The 11,395-nt window shown below is 43.3% G+C and overlaps 1 protein-coding gene across 1 annotated transcript; it reads left to right on the forward strand.

The window, feature by feature from the left end:
- The first annotated feature begins 8,149 nt into the window (after positions 1-8,149).
- On the forward strand, positions 8,150-11,052 carry LOC134657108 (uncharacterized). Its single transcript, XM_063512661.1, has one exon. The coding sequence runs from the start codon at positions 8,158-8,160 to the stop codon at positions 11,050-11,052; it is 2,895 nt and encodes a 964-aa protein (XP_063368731.1). The 5' UTR covers positions 8,150-8,157.
- Positions 11,053-11,395: the final 343 nt, after the last annotated feature.

Here is an 11,395-nt window from a genome sequence, read left to right on the forward strand (position 1 = left end):
TTACGTTCCAAGTACTTTTACGATAAGCAATTGAAATTTGGGTTTAAATGGATTTTTTATACAGTTTACATTCTGATATTTAAATCCCCATTACATAAATAACGATACTTTTGCTTAAATTGTTATACCTACTTTCTCATCTTTAAAAAAAAAGCGGCCAAGTGCGAGTCGGACTCGCCCATGAAGGGTTCCGTATTTAGGCGATTTATGACGTATTAAAAAAAACTACTTGCTAGATCTCGTTGTAACCAATTTTCGGTGGAAGTTTACATGGTAATGTACATCATATATTTTTTTTAGTTTTATCATTCTCTTATTTTAGAAGTTAGGGGGGGGGACACACATTTTACCACTTTGGAAGTGTCTCTCGCGCAAACTATTCAGTTTAGAAAAAAATGATATTAGAAACCTCAATATCATTTTTGAAGACCTACCCATAGATACCCCACACGTATGGGTTTGATGAAAAAAAAATTTTGAGTTTCAGTTCGAAGTATCGGGAACCCCAAAAATTTATTGTTTTTTTTCTATTTTTGTGTGAAAATCTTAATGCGGTTCACAGAATACATCTACTTACCAAGTTTCAACAGTATAGTTCTTATAGTTTCGGAGAAAAGTGGCTGTGACATACGGACGGACAGACAGACAGACATGACGAATCTATAAGGGTTCCGTTTTTTGCCATTTGGCTACGGAACCCTAAAAACACATGCATTTTACTTTCCTCGTATTTCAAATGAAAAGTAGAGTATTTAACTCGAGTGAAAGGCATCATTTCATCCCTTGGTTAACAATCTACTATAACAATACCGCTTTGTATTGTTAAAACCTGTTTTTTAACCGACGAAAAAAACGGAGGAAGTTCTCAAGTCGAAACGTATTTGTTTTTTGTGTATGACCACGCATAAATTTTACAGAGTACCTAGTCTGATTTTGATAATTATTTTTCACCTCAGCAGCTCGAACAAGGGTACTTTGCTACTTAAAAACAGTGAGCAAATTCGCATTTTGCTCACTGAGTGAGACAAAATGAGCAAAATGCGATTTTGCTCATTGTTTTTAAGTAGCAAAGTACCCTTGTTCGAGCTACTGAGGTGAAAACGTAATTGTTGGTATATCTTAAGAAAACATGAGTGAATAGGTACCTAAGTGATGAAGAAGGAATACATTTTTCGGGTTCTCTAATATGTGACGTCCCACGGGTAAAGGTACCTTATGGCCGTTGGCGCTTACGCTATTATTAACGCCGCTCCGCCGCCGCGCGCTATTATTATTGCGGCGCTATGCGACGTAAGCGCCAAGTGCCATAAGGTACCTTTTGCCGTGGAACGTCACATATGTTCTCACTACTGAGGTGAAAAGTTTTGTGAACTACACGAGATCAAAGTTATTTACATCTCGTGCGCTTTTGAGTCCCTTACTACGCTCAAGATTCTAAATTAGTATAGAATCTTTCGCTTGCACGGGACTCAAAATCAGCACTCGAAGAAATATCAAACTTTGATCTCTTGTTGTACAAATAACTATTTTTATTAGATAGGGTACCTTGAAGTTGGTCCTATATAAACTTGGAAAAAAATATTCTACCCTTTAAGGGTGGGAAAGTAGGGGAGAGTAGATTATAGCCACAAAGTTTATAAAATAAAAACTTTTTAACAAAATAATTAAACCGTAAAAATAATAAACCCTTTTTTTTTTACTAATGCAAGTATATCTAAGTAATTTTTTCTACTCCAGCACTTAAATGTGTCAATTAAATGACTGACAGTGATATCTAAAGCAATGTCATTTGAATGCTTTGTCTATAGGCTCATAAGATGACTGCTAGCAGTCATCTTATGAGTATAATACAACTGCTTTATTTTTTTTAAAGATACAAGTTCCGATCATCTTGATTGAAAGAGGTGTTTTCATTTACAATAATAACTCTTTTTTTTTTTTTAATAATAACTCAATTTTTTTTAAATAATAACTCTTTTTTTTTAATAATAACTCTTTTTTTTTTTTTTTGCTGCAGCTGTCATAGAAAAAGTAATGTATGCAACAGCTCATAATTGGTTCTTAAAATTCTCGGGTCTTTTTTTACAAAACTCGACTACGTCTCGTTTTGTAACTTCGACCCTTGAATTTTAAGAACCCTTATTATATCACTGTTGCATAAACTACTATTGAGTAGGCGCCATAAGCTAAGGGCTATAAAGGTTCATTTTCTTATTTAACCCTTATCCAGGGTGATCCTGTTATTTGGATAAGTATGATAAATCATTACCTACATGTAGACATCATAATTTCTCAAAGGGCACTTTTCCTTGCATTCAAATCTATATCAAGCCTTTCTTGACATGACCTTAGCCGTAAAAACACCACATTGGCATGGGGCCATTATCCAGCAAAAAAACGTCTAGTTTTATGAAGACCATAAGAATAATACCAATGGCTAAGCCACGCGATCCTTGCAGTGTCACACTTATTATTATTTATGGGCCCTTGGGGTCTGCCAGTGCGAGAAACAATAGGGATGGGATAATGAGTCGAGCTGAGAGTAGTCTCGAGACCAACGAAGTCTTAACTAGAGCTCAAGACTCCACGGGAATTATGCTGCGAGCGGCTCGAGTGCTGCGCGCATGTTGACCACTTAATTTTTTTTAAATGTGCCCTATTACACTAACAGTTTTGAATGATTCACGGTTAGTTTCACTAGACTTATATCGACTGGGATATGGACCGTGATGACCTTTTGTATTGTACCACGGTCGATATGTCTAGTGAAACTAACCGGGAATCATTCAAAACTGTTAGTGTAACAAGGCATTTTCATGCTAACTTGGACATATAGCGCGACTTATGTATGTCGTGTTTTAGTAATGTCTAGCCGTCACATACCTGACAACCTGGGTTTGACATAGACCGTCAGTTTTGTGACGATTGCTAACCGGCCGTTAATAGAATAGGATAGAATACATAATGAATATACAGTTAAGTGAAAATGCCCATTGGGTACATGCGCACGAGTGTCTAAGAGCAAAAATGTACTAAGATTTTCATTTATTTATATTCCACAGATTTCACAATTAATGATAGACAACATAACACCAAGGTGTACAAGGTTAGTGTAAATAAGTTATTAGGTGGATAACAAATAGACTTTAATGATAATAATGATATTATCGAGTCGCTGGACCGCTCAAGCTTTACCACATCCCTTTAAGTAACGTGATTTGTTTGTAAAGGGAGCGGTCTTTCGGACGGTTAAGTTGTGCTTAACATATTTTTCTCTCTCGTTTTGCTTAGTAATAGGGTTTTGTAGCCAATTATTTTTTATTCAAGTACGTAGTACTTCTAGAACAATGGTGGCGAATAAACGTGCAGCTCGCCTTATGGTAAGCGGTTAACGTGGCCACATATATGTAAAGCGAATTCTGGCAACGTTGCGCCACTTCACACGATGTCTTTGATGTCGTCGTCGACGTGTCGCGCGATGTTGCCAGAGTCCGCCAATGTCACGCCATCCGCGCGTATCGCAGGACATTTGTCCCCTAGTGTATCCGTGGCTTAATAGAATAGGATTTGTATTCTGTCGCTGTCTGACTCTGATTTATCTCCCAACGCAACAATGCGATGTTAATACGGTGTCAACGGATGCAATACATTATTGCAGGTCGTGATTTATGGACCGGTTTCAATGGGAATAGACAATGAGTTTAATAGGATGATCATGTATGTAGGACATGTAGGTACTATTTTTTTTATAGTGTTATACCTAGAGTCTGTGCGGTAAGAGAATTTAAGAGTCGTAGACGTGGAATATATGGGGCCCAATACATTCCGCGACTCTTCTCTTTCCAACAGACTCTATACTGAAACCATAGACTAGGAATCCTCTAGACGCAGTTTAGAGCAATTATTTCATGAAACTGATGCTGCCATAATACGGGGGTGCGGGGGGACGAGGTGAGCGAATCCCGTGCCGTGATTGGTCCGTTCAAAGACACGGACCAATTAGTCAACTTTACCCGTCTATATATTTTTTAAATTTGCCGCCTTTTCCTACTAACAAGGCCGCTGTGACAGAGTTTAACAACAATTTTGAGTACTTCCGAACGGGATGGATAAAAAAAAGACACCTAAAGCTTACAGCCCATGATGGAAATGGTTTTTTTATCTCTTCTATCTACATTTTGACATTTTCTATTAATCAAATTTACGGTATTATACGAATGTTTAGTCTATTTGTTTTAACTTTATGCAATTTAATATATTTGCATATTCATTTCAGTTAGCACCCTTGTATGAGATAAACATAAATTGAGCTAAAATAAACGAAAAAAATATGTAAACCATCCTCATTACAAAACCGCCAGACTCCAGGGCTTAATAAATATTCCCTAAAACGTAAAAAACTCACCTAAAAATTTGGGGAATTTTTTAAAAACCACGTAAATCTCCCCGGAATTCAAGTTTGACAATATCAGCCGACATTAAGAGTGGGAGGGTTTTAATTAAACGTGTAAAACGGAAGAAACTGTGCGTAGACGGCTCCCGTACACGCACTGTGATTGTACACGCGGCACATTAAACATTAGGTTATTTGACAGTATCACAGGGCGGACACGCCATACATCAAATTAAATCATTTGTGTTTATATGTGTGCACGCCTGCACGGCCCGTCTGTCATTGTGTATGTGTGGGTAAGTCGCTTTACTAAGAGTACGCCAGAAGTCCGCCAGATTCATGTCGCGGGGCGAGGTAATGCGAGTCGGGCGGGACGGTGCGTGGCCGTTCTGTATGACTTATTCTTATACAATAACTTATTCTGTGACAGTATTTAAAATACAATATTTTACACCTTGCATGAAATAAAGCACCAGAAGATTTAATTAATGAAGAAACGTAGACAGGTTATTTTAAGACACAATTTATATTTTAAAACTTGTATAAAACTATAAAGAGCAGGTAATTTGATTGTGACGTCACATACTACTAGTCCTAGTGTTTCATATAAACTCCATTGTAGCGAAATCGTTTTGACAGTTCGAAAAAAGAAACTGGTTTGACTAATAGTCAAATATCCTATTGTAACAATACCGAGTACGGCGCTGTAGGTATGTGTCACGCCTGCATTACACCGCCAAGGCTGCTGAAGTGGTGGACTATGTACACAAGAAAACAAGTTACACGCTGAGGGTTGTAGATGACGGCCTCCTTTTGATATCGAATACTCTTTTATACTTTTTCTAATGTTTTGTCACATTTTTTCCTATGTCTTTCACTCTTGTCAATTAAATAAAATTACACGTATTTTGCAAGATTTCTACGTTTTAATAGCTAATTAAGCCCACAAGATCTTCATTGGTCTTCGAGCCGGTCCTAGTGTTATGTATGTTTGAACCGCGCACTAAGTTATGAGCTACAAAATGTTTCGCACTCCTATAAAGACCAGAAGTCTCACACGCGCAGAGCGCGATGCAATAACGGAGGTAATCAGAGTGTCCAAGTCTTCGCCCTCGCACTCCGCGACTATTCGACCAGCAGACACGACGTTCGTCGCCGGTAGCAGCCACATGGAAACCTCAGCGCACAGCGATGTGTCGCACCCGCTGCCAGCGCACAGCATGGTATCGAAATCCTCGTCTGCCATACGGAAAAGGTTAGAATACGAGCGCGCTAAAGAAAAGGCCAAGATTGACAAACAGTTGTTACATTTGAAGTATGAGGCAGAACTAGCCGACCTAAAGTCAGAAAAATACAGTTCACACCAAAGTACTGGTAAAAGCTCACGTCATAGTTCCCGCATTAGCGACGCCAGTAAGAGCACTCGTCAAAATGTTGAAGACTGGATGGATCGTAGCGCGCGAGAAGTTGATCCGTTGCTGCCCGCCCCCGAGGATGATGATAACCTGGGCGGCCGCAACCAGCCGGCACCTCCCCTCGCCGACTCTGATGGTACGGTTAAGCTACTCGCAGCCGCATTAAATAATTTGACGATCGCTTCCACTAAAGATAAGTCACACGCCAACATTTTGAGCCGCATATGTACGCCGCGAGATTTACCGAAATATTCCGGCGATCCGCTCGAATGGCTACAATTCAAACAAGCGTTTGAGGAGTCAACTGACGTTTGTAAATTTACCCCGAAGGAAAACTTATGGAGATTACGTAAGTGTCTGCATGGACAAGCTAAAGAAACCGTGTCAGCCCTGCTTATGACCGCCGCCTCTCCTGATCGTATTATGGCGACACTTGAACTTCGTCACGGCGACCCCGAGTGTATTATAAGCAGACTCATTCATGACATAAAGAAGCTTCAGACCATGTCCCAAGAGTACCAGAAAGATATAGTAAATTTTTCTGTCAAAGTTCAAAACTTTGTGGAGTCTGTAAAGGCAGTGGGGCGCGAGGAGTACGTGCAAGGGCTTAGTATTGTTCCATTGCTAATATCGAAACTACCTCCAGTACTCATTTCGAAGTGGTCAGACTATAGCTATCCACTAATCAAGGACGGAGCAAAGTCACGTTTGGGTATTATGTCCGACTTTCTCAACATGGAAGCTCTCAAGATTACCACGACCGCCAACATTCATCTACAAAGTTATCGCCCTGAACAGAATAAACAAAAGCAACACGATACTATTACTAAAGCTGCACCGAAAACGCAAGCAATTTTACTACAAACTGACCAACGCGACGACGAAGGGAAGAACGATAAGTGCCTCTTTTGCCGCACTCAATGTCATAAGTTGCCTGATTGTAAGAAATTTAAACGCGCTTTACGTAAAGACAGATGGCGCCACGTTAAGAAGTACGGACTTTGCTACAAATGCATATCGCAACGCCACGATCGTGAGACTTGTTCTGCGCCTGTGTGCGACAAGGATGAATGCGGAGGTGCACACCACAGTCTACTGCACTACATAGAAAATGGTAAAGATGGCAAAGCTTCAACTTCGCGCCCGGTTGACGTTAACGTCAGCGCTATGCCACAGCCCGAGTCAACCTCAGTCACGGAGTCTACACCATCGAGTTCTAAAATACAGTCAGCATCGCATGCAACAGAAGCTGCGACGTGCTCTATAGACACAGAAAAGCGCGTACTATTGAAAGTAGTTCCTGTCAACATTCACGGACCGAACGGCGTGTTTAGTACGACTGCATTTTTGGACGACGGGTCTTCGATTTCGTTATTCAGCTCTGACCTAGCAGCGCGCGCCGGCCTCTCCGGCCGCAACGAAACCATGCGCGTGAGCGGCGCCTGGAAAGACGACGAGCTTGTGCACGAAGCAACTGTACTGACTTTACGTATTTCTAGTGCTAGTGGTAGTACACATGAATTAAATGTACGTAGCGTTCAACAATTAAGTATACCTGTACAAAATGTTAACTTAGTAGACTGCGACAAGTATGAGCATTTGAAAAAACTTAAAACTCAACTTCCTTTTGCTAAGATTTCTAAGCCAGAGTTGTTAATAGGTCAGGACAATTATAATTTACTTGTACCTTTAGAAGTATGCTTAGGGCCTAATAACGAACCGTCAGCTACACGCACCCCCTTAGGTTGGTGTGTTCATGGGCCGGTACATGTGCCGCGCGCATCGCGGGCCGCACGCTCCGCGCGATCAGCGCACGCCACGCTCAACCTCTGCGTGGTGCCTGAGGAAGACGCCGTCGCGCACGCACTGCGTGAGCTACACGACGAGGTACGCCGCTCGTTTGCAATCGACTCTTTGGGAGTTGCAGGTAAGCCTAGAGAGAATGCTGACGATGTGAAAGCGCAGGAAATGTTAGAGAAGTCTGCAGTGCTCACCAATGGCAGGTGGTCAGTGGGTCTACCGTGGAAAGATCCGCACGTCAGCTTGCCCGATAGTTACCCTAGCGCTTTTAAGCGGCTTCAGGGTGTAGAAAAGAAGATGCTAGCTGATAAAGCGTATGGACTCAGGTACGAGGAACGTGTCAACCATTTGTTTGAAAACGATTTCGCTCGGGAAATGGCCGACACGTCACTCACGCCTAATACGTGGTACTTACCACATTTCGGAGTTGACAATCCGAACAAGAAGAAGCTACGTTTGGTTTATGATGCAGCAGCTAAAAGTCAAGGCAAGTCACTCAACGACTTCCTTCTCACGGGTCCGGATTTACTCATTTCCTTGTTCGGCATTATGGTTCGTTTTCGAGAGGATAGGGTAGCCGTAACCGGTGACATAAAAGATATGTTTTTGAGAATTAAAATTAACCCCGTAGATCAGAACGCCCTCAGATTCCTGTGGAGAGGTAGGAACCCCACAGGCCCAGTGAAGACGTACGCGATGACGTCGCTGATTTTCGGCGCGAACTGCTCGCCCTTTGTTGCCCAGTACATTAAGAACAAGAACGCTAGCAGGTTCGAGTCTACGTTTCCAGCTGCCGTCGCTGCTATACACCGCCAGCACTATATGGACGACTATATTGATAGTCTGCCGGATGAAGCTACCGCCATCAGTATGGTAAAGAATATTCGCGATATTCACAGCGCGGGAGGTTTCGAAATCCGCAACTGGACGTGTAATAGCGCAAATGTGCTCGACACTATACCTAAGGATATTTTAGGTAATACGGCTGTGAGGTTTGGACTGGACGAACATGACGAAGGTGAGCGCACTCTTGGACTGATTTGGTACCCTGCCAAGGATGAACTGGGGTTCGATGTTTCATTCAAGCGCATTCCCGACACCGTCATCAAAGGCGAACAAAGACCTACGAAGAGGGTTATGTTGCGTGTTATTATGTCAGTTTTTGACATTTTTGGGTTCTTGTCACCTTTCACTACACAAGGCAAAGTTATGCTGCAAGATACCTGGCGTCTCCATATCGACTGGGACGATATTATTCCAGATGAATTGTATAAAAAATGGTGCAGTTGGTTGGAATTACTGAAGGTTATTGGAGAAATTCGCCTGCCAAGATGGTACCAGTCATGCGCTGCTAGGTGTAAGGTGGGAGATGAGTTGACCAAAACTTTACCAGGCTCTTCTTTTCATGCCGTGACCGACCAATGCTACAGTGACTTAGAACTGCATTTATTCAGTGACGCCTCACTTAAGGCAATGTCAGCGGTTGCGTACTGGCGTTGGAAGAGTAACGATCAGATATTTGTCGCGTTTGTTGCCAGCAAAAGCCGAGTATCTTCGGTGAAAACTCAAACTGTGCCACGATTGGAACTTCAAGCTGCGTTGCTAGCAGCTCGACTTGCTGACTCAATAGCGAAGGCACATCGTTTGCACGTCACACGGCGATACTTTTGGTGTGATTCAAGTACGGTGCTACACTGGATTGGCAACAACACTCGTCGATACAAGACTTTCGAAGCTAACAGATTAGGCGAGATTGACGACCTCTCACAAGCCTCTGAGTGGAGATATGTACCTACAGGACTAAACGTGGCGGACATTGCTACCAGAGAAACGTTCAATTATCAGTCTTTTCTTAATGAGTGGTTCAAGGGACCCGAGTTTTTGTACAGCGATGAGACTTACTGGCCAGCGAACGTCCTGGAACCCGAAAATGAAGTCGGCGCTGAAGCTTGCATGACCGTAGTACAAAACTCGCCTACATGTTTCCCGGTTCCCGACCCTGAGCGCTTCTCCTCGTGGCTACGATTACTGCGATCTACCGCTTGTGTTCTCAAGTTTGTAAATAAATGCAGAGGTATCGCGCTTGACGACCACGCCCTGATGGAGCAAGCAAAGCAGTTAATCTTGCAGCAAGCTCAGGAAGACTCGTTTGCCAGTGATATACAAGCAGTAAAGGCAGTTAAAGACTTGCCACGCGACAGTCGGCTGAGAAATCTATCTCCCTACTTGGACGAGAACAATGTTTTACGCGTAAGCGGGCGCATTGATGCTGTTTCTGACGTACCTCAGGACGCGAAAAGGCCCATTATTCATGACGGACGGCATCCCACTACCAAGCTTTTGGTCAAGCACTATCATGTGAAGGCTGCGCACGGACACCAAGAAGCGGTAGTAAACGATTTGAAACAAGAATTTTGGATAATCCAATTGCGACCTACTGTCAAAAATGTTGCGTCTCGTTGCATGCTCTGCAGGTTAAGAAAGGCTACCCCACAGGTGCCTCGGATGGGTGACTTACCTCAAGCGCGCATGGCGCATCATCAACGTGCATTCACCTATTGCGGGATCGATCTGTTTGGGCCTATGGAAGTCACAGTAGGCAGACGTCGAGAAAAACGTTACGGCGTTTTGTTTACTTGCCTAACCGTTCGTGCAGTCCACATAGAAGTCGTTCACACACTTACTATCGACTCACTGATCATGGCGCTTCGACGAATGGCGTCTCGACGTGGGTGGCCGTCGCATATTTACTCCGACAACGGCACGAACCTACGCGGAGCAGACGTCGAATTGCGAAGATCCATACAGGAGCTCGACGAAGAATCACTAAGAGCCGCAGCTCTTAACAATCAAGTTCGCTGGACTTTTATTCCGCCCGCCAGCCCCCATTGGGGTGGGGCGTGGGAGCGCTTGATTCGGACCGTAAAGCGATCTCTTCGTGTCATATTAAAAGAACGAGCGCCCCGAGACGAAACTCTAAGCACTCTACTAGCGGAAGTAGAAGGTATAGTCAACGGTCGACCACTAATACACGTGTCGGTAGAGCCGGGCTCCTCTGAAGCGCTCACGCCCAACCATTTTCTTATAGGCTCTTCGTCCAGGTTGCCAGTACATGGCGTATTTGACGATTCGGACTTAGCCTTAAGGAAGCAATGGCGAATAGCGCAGCGATTGGCCGACATGTACTGGAAACGTTGGATGAAGGAGTTCCTCCCGCTTCTGTTACCGAGAAAGAAGTGGCAACAGGAGCAGAAGCCACTGAGTGTTGGTGACCTAGTGCTTGTCGTTGACCCTGATTCACCTCGAAACGTATGGCCACGAGGCCTAATAAAAAGTGTTCTGCCTGGAAAAGACGGCCGTATCAGAGTAGTCGACATCAGCACCGCTACCGGCGTGCTGCGCCGGTCTGTGGCGCGCGTGGCTCCTGTACCCTTAGCTGATTAGTGCTAGTTTGCGCACTAGGGTGGGGAGTGTAGATGACGGCCTCCTTTTGATATCGAATACTCTTTTATACTTTTTCTAATGTTTTGTCACATTTTTTCCTATGTCTTTCACTCTTGTCAATTAAATAAAATTACACGTATTTTGCAAGATTTCTACGTTTTAATAGCTAATTAAGCCCACAAGATCTTCAAGGGTGTTCCAGCTTTGAGCTATTCTATTCTGTGTGTGCCGCGACCGCTGCAGGGGACCATAGAGTGCGGCGACTACTGGACGAAGGGTGTCGTGTTTCGGAGGTTCCGGGGCAAACTGCCGAATCCGACACCAGAGCAGACGATTCAACGGA

Source organism: Cydia amplana, chromosome 19, assembly GCF_948474715.1.
Source record: "Cydia amplana chromosome 19, ilCydAmpl1.1, whole genome shotgun sequence".
Lineage (NCBI taxonomy): Eukaryota > Metazoa > Arthropoda > Insecta > Lepidoptera > Tortricidae > Cydia > Cydia amplana.